Source organism: Tubulanus polymorphus, chromosome 1 (assembly GCF_964204645.1).
Source record: "Tubulanus polymorphus chromosome 1, tnTubPoly1.2, whole genome shotgun sequence".
Classification (NCBI taxonomy): Eukaryota; Metazoa; Nemertea; class Palaeonemertea; order Tubulaniformes; family Tubulanidae; genus Tubulanus; species Tubulanus polymorphus.
The window spans coordinates 4558495-4580107 of NC_134025.1; the positions used below are offsets into that span (position 1 = coordinate 4558495).

Below are 21613 nucleotides of genomic sequence, written 5' to 3' on the forward strand. Positions count from 1 at the left end.
TCGTACCGATTTATCGAATATTCATGCATTTCGTTTGTTTGGTATTTTTTCACCTAAATGAGACGCAAACTTTACTCAATTAATTGCAAGGCTATTTGCTATGCCAAATAGAATTAGATTTTCTTCGTTATCTTTAGCCTTAATCGAAAATTGTTTCTACATACCGTGAAAGGTATGTTTAAAACACCGATCTGGACTTTGATACTTGGAAAATTTAGATACGCGTTGTAGACATAACCCCGCGAACTAATCTCGCCAATAAAGTTAACTCCTCCATTGATTTGAAGACGATTTATCCGGATAGGTGTAAATACATTTCTATACAGGTGTGTGTTTTCATTGTCTTTTTTGTTTGGATTCACCACCGACAGTGACTGACACCGTATTAAATTAGGTTCCTGCCTGAGGCTGTGTTAAAAGTCTGACTGAAAATCACGCTGAGACTCTAAAAGTAAAACTGTAAACTAAAATAAAAAGTTGAAGAAAAAAAATACTGCAGGAGTGCCCCCCAGCCGCAGATGTCCAGTGGCAGTGGCACACACAGTGTATGCAGTGTTTTTTTAATACTACCTGACCGAACCTACTGAGACTTCACTGAAAACCTTTTAATTTTAGTGTCAACGCCACGCCAGTATACTTCAGTACGTACGCAGTTGAGAGTTAAGTTTACAGCAGAGGAGCACTGCGAACTGAGTTGACTGGTTGAAACTGAGATCAATACTTATATTACTAAAACTTACTTGATGCAAACTGAAATGTCATTTGATTTGTTTGTGACTCAAGTTTGTTAATTTACTAACGATTTTCTATTCTTTTTTAGGTCTACAAACTTTTTGATTTGAAGAAAGCAATGTCACGTCAACTAAAAGAATCCCAACAGTTATTTCTGCAAGCGTTTATGTCGAGGGGTATTCTAGATTGCCGTCATGTGAAGTTGCTGTATCAAAATGTCTGTACACGTTTTGAAGAAGAGCCCGACATGAGTCGCCTGGGAAACTTTGTCATCACGATCAACAGCTCCTTAAAGCCGTTTGGAATGGAAATTAAGAAGGGTACAAGTGAACAAACAGGAGGACAGTTTTATGCTTTAGTGAGTATGTTCCTTTGAAAGTCTTAATCTTTCCAGATAGTACCAAGTTTGGATATACTAAAAATATGCTTGATTTATAAATTTGAAATTTCAGGTGAATTTACATGAAACTAATATTACGAGAATGTGTCCAACATATACACCTAATGACCTTGAACTGTTCAAGAAAATTGTATGTATACAATTGGAAATTTCAGCGAAATTACTCTACAGTTATTATTAGCCTAAATTTAACAAGAGTTTAACTCATTTTTAGATTGAAGCGATAGTACAAACAGACGAAGGCTGCACGACGACCGTTAATGTTCTCAATATCGGGGCAGAAATGGAGAAAAAAGTGAGCAAGACCCACGCAGAGGAATTCCTTCATGATTTAGAAAAGAATAAATGGATAACGGTATGCTTCATTATAAATCCCTCACTACCTGGTACATAAGGCAAAAAACAGATAATTACAATGATTAGTCGGTATGCTTTACATTGATATTATCATAGCGTGTAGGTATTTTGATCTTCAGATAACAGATGGTGAGATATCACTAGATACTCGCAGTCTCCTCGAACTAGATCAATATATGAAGACGCAGTTTGAAGATCATGTTGTCATTTGTACTATGTGTAAAAGAATATGTTTACAGGTAAGAGATAGTAATCTGATTTAAAAGTTTTAAGTTAGAGTTGATCGCAATGTGTATAGGAAAATTATAATTCTGCAATGCAAGGAGATTATGGAATAATTGAATATACAGATGGCAATCCATGTATTGCATAAAACTCTTCATTTTTAAGGGTCAAGCTTGTGCTCAGTGTGATGTGAAACTACATATACATTGTGCGGCTACTTATTTCGCTCGTAATGCAAATGCTAATGCCTGTTGCCCTGAAAAGCGATGCAAGGCTCCTTGGATTCACGAGATACCCCAGCCGAGAAAACGTTAGTATATGGCATAGTTGTATGCATAAATGCTCTCAGTATTGTTTGCCCATAGAGCGCATTATTTTTCAGCTAATTAGATGAATTTACCTACTGGGAAATGTACCCTCTCTTTTTAGGTGGGCCTGATGATAGTCCAATGAAGGCCTCGCAGTCTACGGAATCACAGGATAGTCAACAGAGATCACGTACAACTCGCAAGAGAAGAGCCTGATTATTATCAGTAATAGTCCGATCGTTGACTTCACATGACTGCTGCCGATGTTCAATAATAATCCTTATGGTGCAATTCGTAACATGTACATATGTTTATAGAAATCTGTAAATAAATCGTTGAGCTTAATTTTTTGCAATTAAGATATCCATTTTCCTTCTCTGCTTCTTCATTGATACATGAACGATTATTTCATATTTCTCTCATCAGGAAACGTTTTGTATTCATATCTCTTTCACGAATAACCAGTATTAGCTCGAGTCCTATTTTATAGCATTACAGCAGACAGGATTGAGGAACAATAAAAACTGAAAACCTGAGATAACAAATGTGAGCTAACGTATTTGGCCCTAAGGGGTTAATAAGAAATGACCCAAAATCTGAAAAAAAATTCCGGAATGTACAACTGGTTGGTTTCAACTCCGTAAGCCTAGAATTACGAAAATATTGGCCATCAAAATATGGCGTTTTGACCTTGACCAAGAGTCTATATAAAATGTCCGCATTTTAATGAATAATATATGCCCATAAAATCAGTCGTACTACAACAGCCTCCTTCAGTGGAACCTCGTTACAACGATCATCGGTTATTATAATTTACTCAGAATTCTATCCTAAATAAATGCTTTCATAAGTGATTGGAGGCAATCTCTCGTCAAAACCACATAATAGACATAAGCGGAGATAAAATGTCACTATTAATGTGCAAACAGCTTTATTATCTTGAATCTGAATCTGCTGTTACATAATTAAACACATCGTATCGGAATATTTAAGAGTTGCTGTTGGGTCCTCTCCTTCGGCCGAAGGTCTGTACAACATTGACAAATCGACGGTTGTATTGCATGCGTCGTTTTGCTCGACCGGTCTTCTTCTTTTTCTTCTCTTGTTTCTCAACCTGAAAAAGATCGATTATCAACGTAACTAAAACATTTAAATCGTTCTAACACAAACTCCATCAGATTATAGGGTACATTATTAATTTACCTTAGGTGTTTGTCCCTTGACCTTACCGGCGCGGGCTAAGGATCCGTGGACCTTACCTAAAAAATGAATGACGAGTTTTGAGCAGTAATTGTCCCGATACATTGGCGACATAGTTTTCTATTGACTGATGTACGTACCACCAAGAAGTCGAACTTCAGCATCAATGGATGTCAGATCCTCGACACACTGATCAAGAACATCTTCATCATTCAAAGGTCTGCCACCGTTGAAGAATATCAAGTCAGTTGCTGGTGTACCTTCCCGGGCTTCAACAAGTCTCTACAAAATACATTGGCACATGTAAAATGAGTTTGTTAAGTAAGACCCAGCACTCAATCAAAGTCCGGTCGGAAGAGGTTCAATTCAATAATACAGTATACGATCATACCTTCAACTCGAGAACTGTCTCTTGGCCAGTAACTTGCAGGGCATGAACCTGCTGAGATGTAACAAACAATTGCATGTTGTTGGATTCACCTGGAAAATAAATACATGTGGTATAATTAAGTAAATCCACAAAAAAATGAGGTCAACTAATTTGAAGACCAACAAGCCGAATCGAATTGGAAAAACGTATTCAACTATTCTAGCAAGCTATCATCATACAGTAAGCTCTTACAGTACAAATCGTACGCTCAAATTAGCGTTAAAGACCTCTTAAAAACGAACAGGTAGTTTCAAGGTGTTAAATATGGGCGATTATTTCAAAATAATGGTTTAAATAGCGACTAACTTACACGTGCATGTGCAAATTTTCTATACAAATGGCTGGAAAGGCATAACCTGTGTAATACGTCACGCATAAACGTGATAGTAGAGTCAAAAAGCCGGAACAGGACTCAAAATCTGTAAGCGGAAAACACGGATTCGCTTTCGGCATAAATGCATGAAGCGTAGTATCCCGATCACTAGAATTCGTTTGTTGAGAAAAGAAAAAATAGCTACATATCACCATATTATCGTTGAAATACAATGACTGAAGCACCGTAATCTATTTTCAGTGAAGAGGCCGATACATCTCTCTCTGACGAAATCCAGAGATTCAAGTGACTACGCCACGGCCCGGCGGACACTTATGGGCTGCTGAATTCATTTTTTATTCGGGGTGACAGTTGAAGCAATCTTATTTGCCAGAAATGCAATGAAATGGCATTCTCCATGTGAAAACATCAAGTAGAATTTGAGCCAAGGGGCGTGGTCTGAGACATAAAATATTTTTAGTGTCTGGATGTACAAATAATTTTATTTCTGAATAAATCTTTTTGAACATTTTGCTTGACAAAAAATGTAATAATCATAGTTCAATATTAATTTTCTCATTAAAACATGCAAGTTATTTTGATTTAACATTGTCCTCTTTTTGGGAATTATCATCGGAAGATGATGTTGGTTGGTCAAACAATGTAGCAAATGGATCCTCGTGGTTATCGTGTTGTTCATCACCGAGTGTCCATAACGTTTCTAAATCATAAATTTCACGGACCTCTGGTAAAAACAGATGAAGGGCGATATTACCTAAATATAAATATAAAGTACGTTACATTAAATTATCAAGTTATAATAATTGAATTTTTATGAAATGACATTTACCTAAATCCAATGCCAGCCATCTGTCACGGGCATCAGCACCCTCGATTTTCGGTGGTTGCTTACCTTCACATCTCTGCTTATACTGAAAATAAAAACATTTTGAAACTTAAAGGTTTTAATACATATGCTGTAGATATTCAAGAAATTTCACAGCAGTTCTCCAAATAACTAACACAAACTCCTCTCCCAGTTACCAAGTACTACTTACGAGCCATCTAATATATTTAGCTACAGCCAATAAGTGTCGTGTAGATTTCCCTGAAGCGATTACCATATGATCGACATAACGTTTGGAAGGTGGAATATCAATAACACTGATATCTAAAGCGTTTTCGTATTTCAAAGCTGCAACTAAATCATCAACATCGAATACTCCATATTCACCGGCTGAAAAATAAAGAAATACCAATCATACCGATGAAATCACTAATCTACATCGATAAGCGTTCTATTTCTACTTATACCTACGTTCAAATGATATCGGATGCACTTTTTCAACAACTTTCTCATAATGCACTTCTCCAACACCCGAAAAATCACTGAAGTCCTGAAAGTCTTCATATTCATCTTCCAAATCGTTCACAGTTCTTTCGTTTTCATTAATTTCAACCTCCGATTCATTATCAATCACAGATGTAGCTTTAACTTCCTTTAGATTATAATCCTTAGCTATGAATTCATCATTTTCATCGTGTTCTGAATTCACTCCGATATCAGAAAAATCACTTGTTATCTCTTTCATCCAATCTTGAACATCAATGTCTTTTTTAATTTCATCAGAATTTTCGTCAGTGAATTCAGTTTTATTCCAAGTTGAAAGTGAAAAGTTCCGACTAATTTTATGCTTAGATAATAAAGGTTTAATTGCACCGACGTGATGTCTACTACACAAATTCCGAACTGTGACAGTCCTTAACAAATTCACAAAGGAAGAGCTCTTAACAATATACTGCAACATAACGATGTCCTGCTGAGTGAGTCCTGGAGAAGCAAATAGCCAATAATAGGCGTCCGGTTGTTTGTGTTGGTCAGCAGAAAAACAAAAAGCTCAATTCTATCATTTTTAGTCAATCACTCATACATAAATGCCGAATTCAACTAACAAAATTACAAATCAATAGGAATGTCACCTTCTCCTTGGAAATACAAGGTATTAAAAGACACACTGAGCTGATTCTTCAAAAATAAATGATTGAAGTGAAACTTGTGGAGCCTAAGATCAAAAAGTTGTTGCGTTACAGCTACAATCAATAACGTAGGCTCGTTGAATTCGACGAAACTACGAAAATACGCATCTCAATATAAAAATGTATAGTTTTACAAAAAGATTGCACAAAGTTCGGTTCAGTTATTTAAAATTAGCCATTGCCATTACTGAATAAGATTTAAATTTTAGTTTGTATTTTTGTACTATCCTTTAGTTTCTCAACAAGTTGTTTGAATGTCACATAGTAGTCAACTGGTTTAGTCAAATCATCAGAGAATGATCTAACTTCATCATTACTCAATATCTCAAATACACGTTTGTCGGTAACATGATTTGAACATTGCACACATACTGTTTCCATACTATCGCAATAGTTCTTGTTGATCTCGTCAGTTTTTTGGATGCGTTTGGAACAATTGTTTGAAGTGTTCTCAATTTCAGCAGTATCGATCTGACTAGAGGCTAACTGACTAGATATCCATTTCTGTGTATCATTCAGATATTGAGACACATTATCCTCTGATTTTACTTGGGAATTTTTCCCTTCTTTTTCACAAGAATGAAGTGAAAATTGTTGATAAAATTTCGCAATAAAAAACTGTGAACAAGCTTCTTTATATAACTGATTTCGCGATAGAACGATGATCAATTCAATATCACTTTGATTTAATCGTTCCATTTTCAATTCTTCTTCAAGATGAAAAGCGTCAAAATGTTTGAATGGACATCCACCAGATTGGAGTGTACAATACTGTGAAAATAAAAAGAAATTCCTCTTCAATTGTAGCTACTCTGATGATAAAAAAAGCAAAACTAGATTTTCCTTTGTTACTCACTTGTAAATGTGAACAAGTGTGACTCCTACAGTTAATTCGCGATCCTTCAAGACCATACAGATGCCTGATGTTATAAATATATCGACTTTCATTGTGGCGCCATTTGCTGGCTAGTTGTCCAATTTCTGATTTGGATGGCTTCAAATACTCACCACGCCAGAAGCTAATGGCCTCTTGGACAGGCAAGCCAATCTCTTTTAACATAAGTGTATATTGTATCTATCACAGAAAAAGAATAAGCATTCATTTCATAATTGCTTTCAATAGATCCCCCATACAGGGGCGTTTTCAAATCAAAGGAAAGAGGGCTGTCCAATTTAGGGCCTTTTTGTAAGATACACCACAATTTGATTGTACACATACACACTGATATTTTAGATCTTCTAGGATAGGTAAAACAGCTAATTATCACAATATCTTGGGGGAGGGGGTTCATAAACATGTATAATTACCCGAGAATGATGAGGAACCTTGTGATTTTTTCGTAAATTTCTATGGATATTTCGCATACACAATGGGATGAATTGCTGAATTTCATCAATTTGATCCATGTATAAATCACCTTGCACAGAAAAATCCCTGTCACCATGTAGTGAATCATTACATTTCGAGAAAATATTCTGAAACAACAAACGAATAGATCGTAAAAGATTTTCACATATATTCATCAGGATGAATTGAAGATAGTCCAAGATGAAATATTGTACCTGAATAATTTTAAGTAATTTTCTGAAGCGAATGTCAGTTTTCAATAAGTTCAACGATTGTTTGGCACTCTCCATCCCAACTGTCAGCGATTGAAAAAATAACGCAGCCATGAGAGCTTGTAATTTGCAAAATGGAATGTAAGCCCAGCCATTTTTGACAATCACAGACCGATCAGCTACTAAATTGCTGACATATGTAAAAGGTACTTTGATGCAAGGTTTTTCGTTTCCGTTCAGATATTTTCTCACTAGGGGTTCAACCCCATGTGCTTGTATTAGTCCATTCAATATGGATATAACGTCGCCAAATTTTGAACACGCGTAAACTTTTTTCGTGTCCAAGCGCCGCATATCTCGTCGCAAACTTTGGAAAAAGTGAATCAATTCCTTTTCGTTCATGCACGAAAAGCGGTAATGAAACAGAAAATTCTCAGCTGTTACAAAAGCAAATTTTTCCTTTCCTTCAGCACAGATCAACCTGTAAGATTCAAACATACTGGACTTCATTAAGCGTATGGCTGTAATCGCTAGATAAAATGACTATAGTAAAACTTGCGTAAGTCGGATAATCATTTATAGCAGATGATTATTGATATGCATGGTTTGTTTACTGTATTTCAATTTTGTTGAACAGATGTTGAGTGCCATTACTTAGTCAATTTTTTTAGTAAAAACCTAACATAGCATCGCAAATAACCAACATTAATGGACAGCCTAAACTGAGTTATGGCGCAAAGTTGAAATGGACATTAGCCATGTTAGCCTGAATGCTTTCTTCATCAGTTCAATCAGTGTATTTTTACCGCAACATAAAATGTGCCACATTATCCTTTTTTGTGCCTTCAATGAGACATTCACTGCCCTCAACAAGATGATGATGGGAACTGTCAGTGTCACTTATTTCTGATCCAATAATGTAGTCTTTCATTTTGACGAAGTTTCCATCGAACCTCGTGATTTCTGCCAAAAATAAACACCTTCTCAAACAAATGTCTTCCAGAGCTGATAGCGATATATTTCCATTGCATGGTTTCAGGTAAAATGCCATAATAAACACTTTTGTTGTTTGAAAGGAAAACTCAAAAGCCGATCGGCGACCTTGAGGACAATGATTTGGCAGGCCGATCCTCGCATGCCACGGGATGAATCCTCGATTGCCACAGTATACCTACAGCTACCCTTACCTTCGAGTCTTCTCCAATACCAAGGATCAAAAGCTCACTATATTGTAAATAAGATGAAAACCCACTATCTGCAGATTAAAAGAATTTAAAAACAAGAATTTATTTATTCAATCTAAAATATATAGAATACACGACGTTTCGATCTCACCCTAGATCATCGTCAGGTGTGTCGATCACTATACTGGTATTGTAAAACTGACCTAAAAACCAACTAGAACAACTAAAACCATATAAAACACATGACTGAGGTCTTTATTTTGAGTAAACTTCGGTGCAGCAAAACTCCCAACGCGGACCGACTCCCATAAAATACGCAAAAATCTTTATAAGATTCTAAAAAAAAAAACTGAATTGAAAAGTTTACCCTTTGAAACGCTTGAAATATTGTCGACAATAGATATAACATGATACTGTAGATTTAGGAGCAATATTGGATGATTCCAAGCCGCCGTCTTAAATGTGTTTTAATCATGAAAGGTCTTAAAGTGTCTAAACCGCCCGGAACCGGCCCCCAAGTTGAGCCTTGGGCCATGACCGTAAAATTCTTTCACGGATGAGATAAGGGTCACTTTAAGAATCAGATTTTATAAGATATCTATCTATCCGGAAATAATGAGATACATTATGAATGTGGAAGCGGTAAAGCGGAACGGCGGCGGTGGTGGTGCAGCGATCAGTCCAGTATCCTGATAGCGGAACTGCGGCTGTCAAGTCAAACTCGACCTCGCGGTGAATCTAGCCAAGGACGATGCTCTCCCTGATTGGTCACTGCATAAATGCCGGCCCGAATAGTCTCAAATCCGGTAACGCATCAATAGGTTTGAGAGCATTTGGCGCCCTGTCTAAAAATCGCCGCACTCCATGCCCGCTGATCCGCCACCGTGTATGCTGTACTGATATGCTGTGCTAATGTATGCTGGGCTGAATGTTAAATCATGAACAAGAAATTCGCCGTTTCTAACCTTTTCATGGTGAGAAAGTTTGATTTCAAAATCATTGATTGATTGTGTTTTATCCAAGCAGTAATATCTCATCTAGCCTAAGTTGTATAGTGAATACTTTCCAAACAATTTCATCATTTTCATAAATCGTTTTTTTATATTCCCAATTTATTTTCATTTTGCCGAGCCTAATAATTCATATTTTTACTTGCAGAGTTTGAACTGTATTTATTTCTCTGCTTCATGTTGTGACGTTAACATTCGATTGCAAGAAATTATCTACTATTTTCTTTATTTCCAGCCTCAGAAAGTTAGAAGTGTTTTTTATGGAGACCGTCTAACGAATCCATCGAATGCAAGATGAACCAAGTAGTCAACCCATCGTGACCTAGAACTACTCGAAGATGAACGACTACTAGAAACAACTAGGGTCCAATGAACTATTAGAACTAAAAGAAGATGAACTCCTAGAAAATGAACTACTAATAGAACTACTGATACTACCTCCCAGTTGATGATTGTGGCAATATAAAAAAGATAAGTTTGATTTATTTTTTTCTATTCCGGGAGGGATAGGAGAGAGTGGAGTGTCACATGGTTTACAAAACCCAAAAATAAAATGTGTAAAAATACACATAAATGAGGTGTCGAAAAGCTTTTTTAACGCTTAATATCTAACTGAAAATGAAAAGAATAAAATCATCCAAATGACACAAAATCGTTAAACGATGTTCTGTGTCTGCACCGCACGAGTTCACAATCATTACTTCAGATAAGAAAACTTAAAGGAAAAGATCGTAAAACGACTTTTCTCTTTATCAGCCTCATAACAAAACCTCTATTGGGCCAAAATCTTGCTAACAAAATATGTTCAAAAAAAGATCTTGTCTCTGTTAGCTCTGTGCTGGAATTAATATAGCGTATATTAGCTTTACTCATGTGTTAAGATAGATTTATGTGAACTATTGCTTCGTAAATTTGTAAGTAAATTCTTATTACATCTGCCAAGCAGTAATTTCATATAGTCTTTAATCAGCAATAGTCTTGTAAATGTTGATTAGTTGTCATTGTAAGTTGTTTTGAATTCAGTATCTGTTCTGAAATGTGTAAGTGTTAAAAGGTGTATATTTTAGCCTAGTTGACTTGTTCTCTAGGTCTAATGCTGAACACGCTTGCAGCGTCTGAAAATAAGTTGTCTCGTTATAGTATTTTATCAGCTGTTTAGTCACTAGTTGAGTGGACGCTAGTTCACTTGGCTACGTGTACTAACTAATCATAGTCTCACTAGTATTAAAAAGTATTAAACATCATCTTTATAAAGTTCTGTGATCAAGAAATAATGTGACTCAATATAGGATAGAATATACTATAGAATATTAGTTCTTACAGTTTGTTTGACTGAAAAGATTATATGAAGGTGTATAACCATTAGTTTGATCGCTATCCCCCCTAAATCCTACTAACAAAGTTCAAACTGTCTCTGTGAGCTCTGTTAAAGGTGTATTATAGAAACTAGAAACTGTTTAAAACAGTTACTAGTTTCTCATAGTATTTTGTATAACGAAATCAAGCGCTGTTTAACCACTGACTAATTAGACTTAAGTTCTATTGGTTCAGTGGTTAGCACGCTTGTCTTGTGCCTTTACGTATAATGAGATCATCTCAGCGAGCTCTGTTTTAATCATTTTATCATCAAAGTTCCTATGTCATAATTCCTTAATTTGAAATAAATTCTTAATGAAAAATTCTTTGAATTAATTTGTTAATTTTCTCTGTAGAAATGCGTATAATCTCGAGGTGTTCAGTCTTTTTTTACTTGATATCGTAATCGCTTAAGTATTTGCAATATTCCAAATATTTTCTTACCAGTTTCTCAATCTCAATTTAAAAAAGAATCATCAAGATCTCTTTTAATGAAGCCTCATATTTTGATGTGGAGTTGATATTTAGTTTTACTTGTTTGAAAGTTCTGGATTCCCAGTAAGTGTTAGGCACATTAAGGTCAACTTAGAGAATTTATATTGAAATCTTGATCTTCTGAAGAAGACCCATCATTCCATCTTAGTTAATGAAATCACTATTTTGCAAAAGATTCACAATCAATCCAATATTTTTATTCATCAATATTTCAATATCGATGATGATCAAATGCTTTTAGAAGTGAAGTTAGAAAGTTGAATTGAATCAATTGAAGTTTCTCATTTTGTTCGTGTAATTTCGAATGTAAATATAATCTTAGCCATTCGTTTAAATCTTGTGAAATTGATCGTAAAAGAAATCTTAATTTTGAAAGGAATCAATTGAATTTCCTTCTCACTTTGATTATTATTCTGATGCAAAACTATTGTTTCTCAGAAAATCAAGCGAAGTTCTCACCTTCGAATTCATTGTTTTGAAATGAAATTCCGTAATTCAATTCAATTTGAATTAAAGTCGAAAAAATTAATTTCGATATTGAATATTGATATTTATATAGATATGAATATCTAATAGAATAATTGACATTAAGTAGAAATTGAATCCGCTTATTATCAATTTAATACAAATCTGCGCAACCTTAGAGCAGGATTCAGTCAAAATGGAAAAAATGTGTGGTTACTTAAAATATTCTAATTGATTAAATTTGCACCAAACAATCAAAAATAGAAATCTCTTGAAATAAAGTGATTGCGAGTAAAAGCTTTGACACTTTGAAACTTCACTTCAAATTTAGCTATCAGTGATACCTGTGTCAATAAAATGATTAGGAACTAGAAAAAAATGAAGTGCCTTTTTTGAAATAAATACAGGACTTGTCCGAGTACAAATCTAATGATTTATCAGTTTCAATCTGGTCTAATTCAAGGCCACTAGTGTGAACTTATTTATGTAGCAGTTATTTTATGTAATGCTCTGCATAAATGGTTCGATTTCATTCAATTTACCTTCATTCATATTTTGAATATATTTTTACCGTTAATTTGTTTGTACTCGTATTAGACTGAAGTCCTTCAACATTTAATGGCACTTTTTCAAAATATAGTAATTGTGACGTATATTTACAATTCATATTGATGATTCAATATCATTTATTTAAGGCTGTTTTATGTTTTTTGTTTAGAGTTCTATTAATAACATTAGGTTAGAGATACAATAAATGTGTGGTGAGGTGTCGTTTTGGGACTTCTCCGAGTACAAATTTACAATTCAACATTTCACCATTCTTTATTTGTTAAGTCAGTTTAACTGGTCGAAAAGGACCACCGCGAACTCATTCATGTCTTATACATAATGGTTTGCCTCATTCAATTAAACACATGTTTCTATTTTCAGCGTGCTCGTATTAGATGAAAGTCCCGATTCATTTGTGGCACTCTCTCCACTCTCATTTGCATAATGACTATAATTGTTTTAATCACATGTATTCAATTCCATGTTATGTTCTGAATGTCATCAGTTGAAATGTGAAAGAGTTTCTCAAAATTATTTGGTGATTTCTATGTTTGTTTGGTGCTACTGCTACTACTTCTGCTGCTGCTGCGGCGCTACTCCTGCGCTACTCCTTAAGTTTGAATTCAGAAAACCGGACTAATAATATTTGAGAGATGAAACCTGCATGAATAATGGTTGTCGCTATTTCATTTGAAACTTGTGATACAAAATTACTGTATCATTTTACATTGAGTTTTTCATTTTGATGGAAAAACTTCAATTATGTTTTTCTATTTGACGGAAAAAAATCCTTAGAATTTTTGTGTTTTTCTTATTGACTGAAAAACACGGTAATATATCGAGAATTTCAGAGCCAGTCCTCTGATAATATCATCCATGAAAATGACCTTCCAGAGAAACTTTTGATATGAAATTCTAAATGTTTGTTGCTAATTACTGTGTCACTTCTATCAGTATTTTGATATATCGTCAATTAGCAGATATTGATATACCAAGTTTAGTCAGTGAATCTTTGTTACTAGAATCTCAATATCAAGAGTTTTGACAATATTTGAAGTGTTTTCTTATTGAAGGCTCGATCTTTGTTTGTAGAATCTCAATTTCAAAAAGAGTCATTTCAAGATCTCTTTCAATCAAAGCTTCACTTTTTGATGACAAGTTGATATTTTCTTATGATTTACTGATATTTAGTCCACACTGGTTTAAAAGTTCTTAATTTCCAGTAAAAGTGTTTTGTCACACATTTTGTGCTCTTGAAATGCATTAATAAGAAGTTGGTTTCATCCATGAGACTGTAATCACTTATCACAATGAGTTGTGCTTGACTTGACACTTGGCCACTTGTGGTAGCCACGCATTCAGCCTTATCAATCAGAGACAAAGAGTAGACCATTCCTGAGCAATAGGTGGCGCTACCAGCCTCTCAAACTCTCCCAAAATCATAATAACCTATAACTCTTAGATCTCAAAAACTCCCCTAAAACTAAAAATACATTAAACTTTGATCAGAGCATCGGGTAAGTGCGCAGAGACTATGGTGCCTGAGCAATAATAGGTGGCGCTACCAGCCTTCCTATAGCTCCCAACTCTCATTCTCCTCCAGTGCTAAAGGTAGGATGGTGACGAGCAATAGGTGGCGTTACCAGTCGCCTAGAACTCGTAAATCACAATCCACCTTTTAGTACTGTCTATTCCTATCAGAGCGCAGAGACTAAAAGGCCTGAGCAATAGGTGGCGTTACCAGTCTCTCTATGAGCTCCCAACTTAACAAACTCCAATAAGTCCTTCCGTCTAATCAAAGAAAATTGTCTAAAAATAGACAGCCCCGAAAAATGTCAAAAGAAAATCAAACTCCTCAGACAAAGAGGTTCAGTAGGATCTCAATGTCTTTTTAAAGACACTGTGGACTTTGTACCAAATCAACGTTAACTGATCTTGTATCAGAGAAATCTACGTTAATGATCACTGTCTTAAATAGTGATTAACTAACGCTACTAATACTAATCAATCGGGGGTTTATTGACAATGACTGATCAAATAATACAATTATTGCAATTGTAAACGACTGAGACGGATTTTAACTTCTCCATGTAAAATAATACGATGTTCGAACGGATTGTACGCCTCAAAAATATCATTTCTTTCCAGCTGAATGTTTCAAAATCAATATAGACGATAACTAATGTTGCGAGACCAACAGAAGATTCCATGGAGAATTAGCACAGTGATGTTCATAAATACTACCAGAAGAATCAGGCAGACGCATCGTGGAACCACCAGTTGATCCACACTACCTCGCAGTTGATCCACACTACCTTGCAGTTGATCTACACTACGTCCCAGTTGATGATTGTCGCAATATAAAAAAGCTAAGTTTGATTTTTTTTCTATTCCGGGAGGGATAGGAGAGATTGGAGCGGCACAGGGTTTACAAAACCCAAAAATAGAACATGTTAAAATACACATAAATGAGGTGTTGAAAAGCTTTTTTAAAAGCTCATCTCAAAAAACTTAAATTTCTAACGCTTAATATCTAACTGAAAATTAAAAGAATAAAATCATCCAAATGACACAAAATCGTTAAACGATGTTCTGTGTCTGCACCGCACGAGTTCACAATCATTACTTCAGATAAGAAAACTTAAAGGAAAAGATCGTAAAACGACTTTTCTCTTTATCAGCCTCGTAACAAAACCTCTATTGGACCAAAATTTTGCTAACAAAATACGTTCAAAAAAAGATCTTGTCTCTGTTAGCTCTGTGCTGGAATTAATATAGCGTATATTAGCTTTACTCATGTGTTAAGATAGAAATATGCGAACTATTGCTTCGTAAATATGTAAGTAAATTCTTATTACATCTGCCAAGCAGTAATTTAATATAGTTTTTAATCAGTAATAGTCTTATAGATGGTAAGTGGTTGAGTGAGCTTGCCTTAAATCATTGTAAGTTGTTTTGAATTCAGTATCTGTTCTGAAATGTGTAAGTGTTAAAAGGTGTATATTTTGGCCGAGTTCACTTGTTCTCTAGGTCTAATGTTGAGCACGCTTGCAATGTCTGAAAATAAGTTGTCTCGTTATAGTATTTTATCAGCTGTTTAGTCACTAGTTGAGTGGACGTGGACACTTGGCTACGTGTACTAACTAATCATAGTCTCACTAGTGTTAAAAAGTATCAAACATCATCTTTATAAAGTTCTGTGATAGAGAAATCATGTGACTCAATATAGGATAGAATGTGTACTATAGAATATTAGTTCTTACAGTTTGTTTGACTGAAAAGATTATATGAAGGTGTATAACCATTAGTTTGATTGCTAGATTCCCCCCCCCCCCCCGGGCACGGACCAAATTTGACTCGGGCCTGATCCGTGCCAATTTGGCACGGGCCAAATCGTCTCCATGTGACCACGGCTAAACGTTAGATGAACTCTTTTCTTGGGGTAAACAGGGTTGTCATAGGTTTGAACCCAGATATTACTGAAGTAACCAGGTTGCTTTTGAACAGCACATAGAGTATCAGCCCCGAATGATCACACAAACTGTGAAGTGAGAACTCTCGTATTCATGTGTATGGTTTGTGTGAAAGCGATGCGCGATTATTTCAGTAAAATATTCCAGAAAGATTCGCCTATATCTACATAAATATATATGAATAAAGAAAGAATTTAGGACTGAAGGCTTAACATTACTTTATCTAATAAGATATGAGAATTAGATTCAATTTACTCCTCTCCGACCGATGTAGAACACATTTATTCAAATGTTCCACGATGGTTTATAAGCTGAACTGCATTCGACAGAGATGAAATAATGATAACTTGGTGAAACGTGACTTGATTGGTCGGATATACTCGGCAAGAGTCTGATGGAACAAGGGTTCAATTTACTTCAATTTATCATTTAACAGATCGTTCAACATGATTCGTACAATAGAACGCTAATCATAGACTTATTACAGCGGCCGAAAATGTTCGCTCATAGCGTCAATACGACAACTGGCCCGGTCCTGCAGCTCAACCTGTGTCAGAGAGTCCAAACTCGTCCGGTTCTAGTCAAATCAAAATTCAGTGTTCTAATGTACTTAGGATGTTATCTACCGGCGTCAGTATTAGGTATAACATTCAACGCCTTCACGTTGTTTGTTCTAAAACGGTTTAAATCTGATGTTTATTTTCTCATCAAAATTCTCGCTGCAAACGATATTTTGTTTATGATCGCTACATTCATTCTGTATCCGCTGAGAGTTGCGTACATTTACGCCGTTTTGGGAGATATGTTATTACGGGTGCACAGCGACTGGAATTTTGGGTGGATTTTTATTTCAATATCATTGCCGTTTTTCTATATATTTCAGATGACACGTAACTGGTGCACTGTACTGCTCAGTCTAGAGCGGTTAATCGTTGTATTGTTTCCAATAAAATCTCGTAGAATTCCCAGAAAGCTGATCTCACAGGGTGCAATGTTATTTATTTCTTTGTTGGGTTTTTGTGGTCATTTAGGTCAATTTATACCCTTCAAACATCTTGGATTCATGAATTGTCCTGACTATTGGCCTTATATCACAAGACGGCGTGGTAGAAACATCCGGTACATTTTTAACATATATATCTGGAATTATTCAGTTTCTGAGCAGTCCTTTTTCTTCTATCTTACAGTCACATTTCCTCTGTTCATTTTGGTTTTCATCAATTTTATTCTTATTTCGGCGACTTTTTACCGTCGGGTTACTCGACGTTCACAGCTCGGTGTAACTGATGAATCGTCTAGAAGGGAAATGAGGATTTTAAGGATGGTTTTATCAGTTGTTGCATTGTTTATTATTTGCGAAGGTTTGGGATTTGTGGATCGTAGAAGAAATTGGTTCCGCATAAAGGAAAACGGTTTTTCTTTTAGAATAATCGCATTGGCATTTTCTATTGTTGATTCGTCAGTAAATTTCATCATATATTGTGTGACAAATGACAAATTCAGAAAATCGTCCATTGACATTCTCAGTAAAGCTTGTTCTAGAAAAGGTTTTTGATGAATAGCTGGCGTGAGTTGAGATGATACAATTCTACAGTGGAACTCGCTCCGCATTTTCGAAGAAAAACCCGCAATTAAATTTTTAAGAAAATCTCGAAGAGAATCTTATACAGAGGTATCAAAACTTTCCGAACATTTCTCAAACTGGAAAAGAAAGGACAAAAAGGACGATGTTTTCACAACAGATGAATTCATAAAACTGACATCAAAACTGGGGTTAGTTTTTTTGCAAAACCGGTTAATCTGCATTCCTTCTCCGTTCGAATTGTCAGGTTGTAAAAATGCTACAGCAAATCACCCGCCCCAATAACAAAGCCTTGTAAGTTGATCAAGTGTTATCTTAATTCATTAGATCGGTAGTAAAATGTTACATCGACTCTACATAGTCTAAGGCTGGACATATTCGTAAACGAGAAATCGGTATGCCGTAGGTCGTGGTCAATATGATGCGTATATTATTGGTATATGTTACCCGCCTAGTAAGGAGGGCTTCAAAAATAGTCTATAGACTCATTGATTGTTCCTCTCCACGGAAATCTTTAGTAAAAGGCGAAAGATTTAAACGTGGTTGAAGAGAAACCTGAGTACCTGTACCCTGAGTCCTCGAGGTATTTATACCCCGGCCTCGACCTCCATTGCCTTTAAACATGGTGTTTTACTGTCGAGTAATATAGATAGGTTCTGCTACAAAATCGGTCTTTTAGCCAGAAGTTTCCACAGATTTCACTCGAAATTTTATCCAAATTTGTATTACACTTAATTAGATCAATCAACAAGCAATGATGCTACAGTTACAAATATATGATTATATTTATGATGATGGTATCTCGTTTTCCGTGAGCACTCGGTAAATTCCGTAAATCTCCGACTAGGTGGACGACTCACACTCGGCACACGCGAGTTGTGACACCTGCGACCCCCGCGTGAGCGCAACACTCCAGAGCGGCTTCTATCTTCAGGCGCGTTTCAAATCTATATTCTGTTTTAAAGGCCGACTTCGAGTATAAAAGGCCCATCATCTGTCAGACATGGCAGTATCTCTGAAGCCAGTCAAGAGCTCCAGCGGTTGAAACTGGTATTTCCCTGATATCTCCGTCCGATTTGGACCCTCCTTTTTGTCAGGGATTTGTGTAAACTCGTTATAGCACGAGAGGCCATGGACACTACCGCACTGAAATGCGCCAATTCGCTTTGTAGGAAAAATAGAAAAAAGCCCTCTAAAAAAATTTGACCGACTTGTACAAGTCCAACTGGATCCACCACCCCCCCCCCCTCCGAGCTCAAGGAAACATTTTCAGACTTTATGAACTCTTATCACTGAAACACTCAGCCATGCCAACCTGTTACCTCGAGCCAATTGTCTTTGTAGGTGAAAATAGAAAAGGGCACAAAACTTATGATGTGAAATTCTAAATGTTTGTTGCTAATTACTGTGTCACTTCTATCAGTATCTTGATATATCGTCAATTAGCAGATATTATTATACCAAGTTTAGTCAGTGAATCTTTGTTACTAGAATCTCAATATCAAGAGCTTTGACAATATTTGAAGTGTTTTCTTATTGAAGGCTCGATCTTTGTTTTTAGAATCGCAATTTCAAAAAGAGTCATTTCAAGATCTCTTTCAATCAAAGCTTCACTTTTTGATGACAAGTTGGTTTCATCCATGAGACTGTAAACACTAATCACAGTGAGTTGTGCTTGACTTGACACTTGGCCACTTGTGGTAGCCACGCATTCAGCCTTATCAGAGACAAAGAGTAGACCATTCCTGAGCAATAGGTGGCGCTACCAGCCTCTCAAACTCTCCCAAAATCACTTAAACCATACAATCAGAGCTTTGGGTAAGTGTGCGGAGATGGTGTCCGAGCAATAGGTGGCGCAACCAGCCTTCCTATAACTCTTAGATCTCAAAAACTCCCCTAAAACTAAAAATACATTAAACTTTGATCAGAGCATCGGGTAAGTGCGCAGAGACTATGGAGCCTGAGCAATAATAGGTGGCGCTACCAGCCTTCCTATAGCTCCCAACTCTCATTCTCCTCCAGTGCTAAAGGTAGGATGGTGACGAGCAATAGGTGGCGTTACCAGTCGCCTAGAACTCGTAAATCACAATCCACCTTTTAGTACTGTCTATTCCTATCAGAGCGCAGAGACTAAAGGGCCTGAGCAATAGGTGGCATTACCAGTCTCTCTATTAGCTCCCAACTTAACAAACTCCAATAAGTCCTTTTCCCGTCTAATCAAAGAAAATCGTCTGAAAATAGACAGCCCCGAAAAAATGTCAAAAGAAAATCAAACTCCTCAGACAAAGAGGTTCAGTAGGATCTCAATGTCTTTTTAAAGACACTGTGGACTTTGTACCAAATCAACGTTAACTGATCTAGTAGAGAAATCTACGTTAATGATCACTGTCTTAAATAGTGATTAACTAACGCTACTAATACTAATCAATCGGGGGTTTATTGACAATGACTGATCAAATAATACAATTATTGCAATTGTAAACGACCGAGACGGATTTTAACTTCTCCATGTAAAATAATAAGATGTTCGAACGGATTGTACGCCTCAAAAATATCATTTCTTTCCAGCTGAATATTTCAAAATCAATATAGACGATAACTAATGTTGCGAGACCAACGGAAGATTCCATGGAGAATAAGCACAGTGATGTTCATAAATACTACCAGAAGAATCAGGCAGACGCATCGTGGAACCACCAGTTGATCCACACTACCTCGCAGTTGATCCACACTACCTTGCAGTTGATCTACACTACGTCCCAGTTGATGATTGTCGCAATATAAAAAAAAGCTAAGTTTGATTTTTTTTCTATTCCGGGAGGGATAGGAGAGAGTGGAGCGCCACAGGGTTTACAAAACCCAAAAATAGAACATGTAAAAATACACATAAATGAGGTGTTGAAAAGCTTTTTTAAAAGCTCATCTAAAAAAACTTAAATTTCTAACGCCTAATATCTAACTGAAAATGAAAAGAATAAAATCATCCAAATGACACAAAATCGTTAAACGATGTTCTGTGTCTGCACCGCACGAGTTCACAATCATTACTTCAGATAAGAAAACTTAAAGGAAAAGATCGTAAAACGACTTTTCTCTTTATCAGTCTCATAACAAAACCTCTATTGGGCCAAAATCTTGCTAACAAAATACGTTCAAAAAAAGATCTTGTCCCTGTTAGCTCTGTGCTGGAATTAATATAGCCTATATTAGTTTTACTCATGTGTTAAGATAGAAATATGCGAACTATTGCTTCGTAAATATGTAAGTAAATTCTTATTACATCTGCCAAGCAGTAATTTAATATAGTTTTTAATCAGTAATAGTCTTATAAATGGTAAGTGGTTGAGTGAGCTTGCCTTAAATCATTGTAAGTTGTTTTGAATTCAGTATCTGTTCTGAAATGTGTAAGTGTTAAAAGTTGTATATTTTGGCCTAGTTGACTTGTTCTCTAGGTCTAATGTTGAGCACGCTTGCAATGTCTGAAAATAAGTTGTCTCGCTATAGTATTTCATAAGCTGTTTAGTCACTAGTTGAGTGGACGCTAGTTCACTTGGCTACGTGTACTAACTAATCATAGTCTCACTAGTATTAAAAAGTATCAAACATCATCTTTATAAAGTTCTGTGATAGAGAAATCATGTGACTCAATATAGGATAGAATGTACTATAGAATATTAGTTCTTACAGTTTGTTTGACTGAAAAGATTATATGAAGGTGTATAACCATTAGTTTGATCGCTAGATTCCCCCCCTAAATCCTACTAACAAAGTTCAAATTGTCTCTGTGAGCTCTGTTAAAGCTGTATTATAGAAACTAGAAACTGTTTAAAACAGTTATTAGTTTCTCATAGTATTTTGTATAACGAAATCAAGCGCTGTTTAACCACTGACTAATTAGACTTAAGTTCTATTGGTTCAGTGGTTAGCACGCTTGTCT

The 21613-nt window shown here is 35.9% G+C and overlaps 4 protein-coding genes and 1 non-coding gene across 6 annotated transcripts; 1 reads left to right on the top strand and 4 right to left on the bottom strand.

The window, feature by feature from the left end:
* The first annotated feature begins 237 nt into the window (after positions 1–237).
* Positions 238–2377, top strand: LOC141914789 (non-structural maintenance of chromosomes element 1 homolog). Its single transcript, XM_074806089.1, has 7 exons — positions 238–326; positions 821–1090; positions 1185–1262; positions 1347–1487; positions 1609–1728; positions 1880–2024; positions 2144–2377. The coding sequence occupies exons 2-7, from the start codon at positions 851–853 to the stop codon at positions 2236–2238; spliced, it is 819 nt and encodes a 272-aa protein (XP_074662190.1). The 5' UTR covers positions 238–326; positions 821–850; the 3' UTR covers positions 2239–2377.
* A 551-nt stretch (positions 2378–2928) lies between these two features.
* LOC141908023 (ubiquitin-like FUBI-ribosomal protein eS30 fusion protein) lies at positions 2929–4047 on the bottom strand. The gene is made up of 5 exons (XM_074797800.1): positions 3963–4047; positions 3614–3702; positions 3363–3504; positions 3226–3281; positions 2929–3136 (listed from the first exon to the last, which is right to left on the bottom strand). The coding sequence occupies exons 2-5, from the start codon at positions 3686–3688 to the stop codon at positions 3011–3013; spliced, it is 399 nt and encodes a 132-aa protein (XP_074653901.1). The 5' UTR covers positions 3689–3702; positions 3963–4047; the 3' UTR covers positions 2929–3010.
* Positions 4048–4504: 457 nt separating this feature from the next.
* LOC141912450 (uncharacterized) lies at positions 4505–6050 on the bottom strand. 2 transcript variants are annotated; one of them, XM_074803663.1, is made up of 5 exons: positions 5946–6037; positions 5284–5862; positions 5024–5202; positions 4816–4897; positions 4505–4740 (listed from the first exon to the last, which is right to left on the bottom strand). In XM_074803663.1, exons 2-5 carry the CDS (start codon positions 5771–5773, stop codon positions 4559–4561), a joined length of 933 nt encoding a protein of 310 aa, XP_074659764.1. In that variant the 5' UTR covers positions 5774–5862; positions 5946–6037; the 3' UTR covers positions 4505–4558. The 2 variants fall into 2 exon arrangements, with proteins under 2 accessions (XP_074659764.1, XP_074659755.1); XM_074803654.1 differs by having other exon boundaries at positions 5284–6050.
* A 150-nt stretch (positions 6051–6200) lies between these two features.
* LOC141915413 (DNA primase large subunit-like) lies at positions 6201–8614 on the bottom strand. The gene is made up of 5 exons (XM_074806931.1): positions 8369–8614; positions 7566–8043; positions 7311–7478; positions 6859–7077; positions 6201–6773 (listed from the first exon to the last, which is right to left on the bottom strand). Exons 1-5 carry the CDS (start codon positions 8611–8613, stop codon positions 6201–6203), a joined length of 1683 nt encoding a protein of 560 aa, XP_074663032.1. The 5' UTR covers position 8614.
* A 9507-nt stretch (positions 8615–18121) lies between these two features.
* LOC141898187 (U5 spliceosomal RNA) lies at positions 18122–18239 on the bottom strand. Its single transcript, XR_012618538.1, has one exon. It is a non-coding gene; the product is annotated as a U5 spliceosomal RNA (small nuclear RNA).
* Between the last annotated feature and the right edge of the window lie 3374 nt (positions 18240–21613).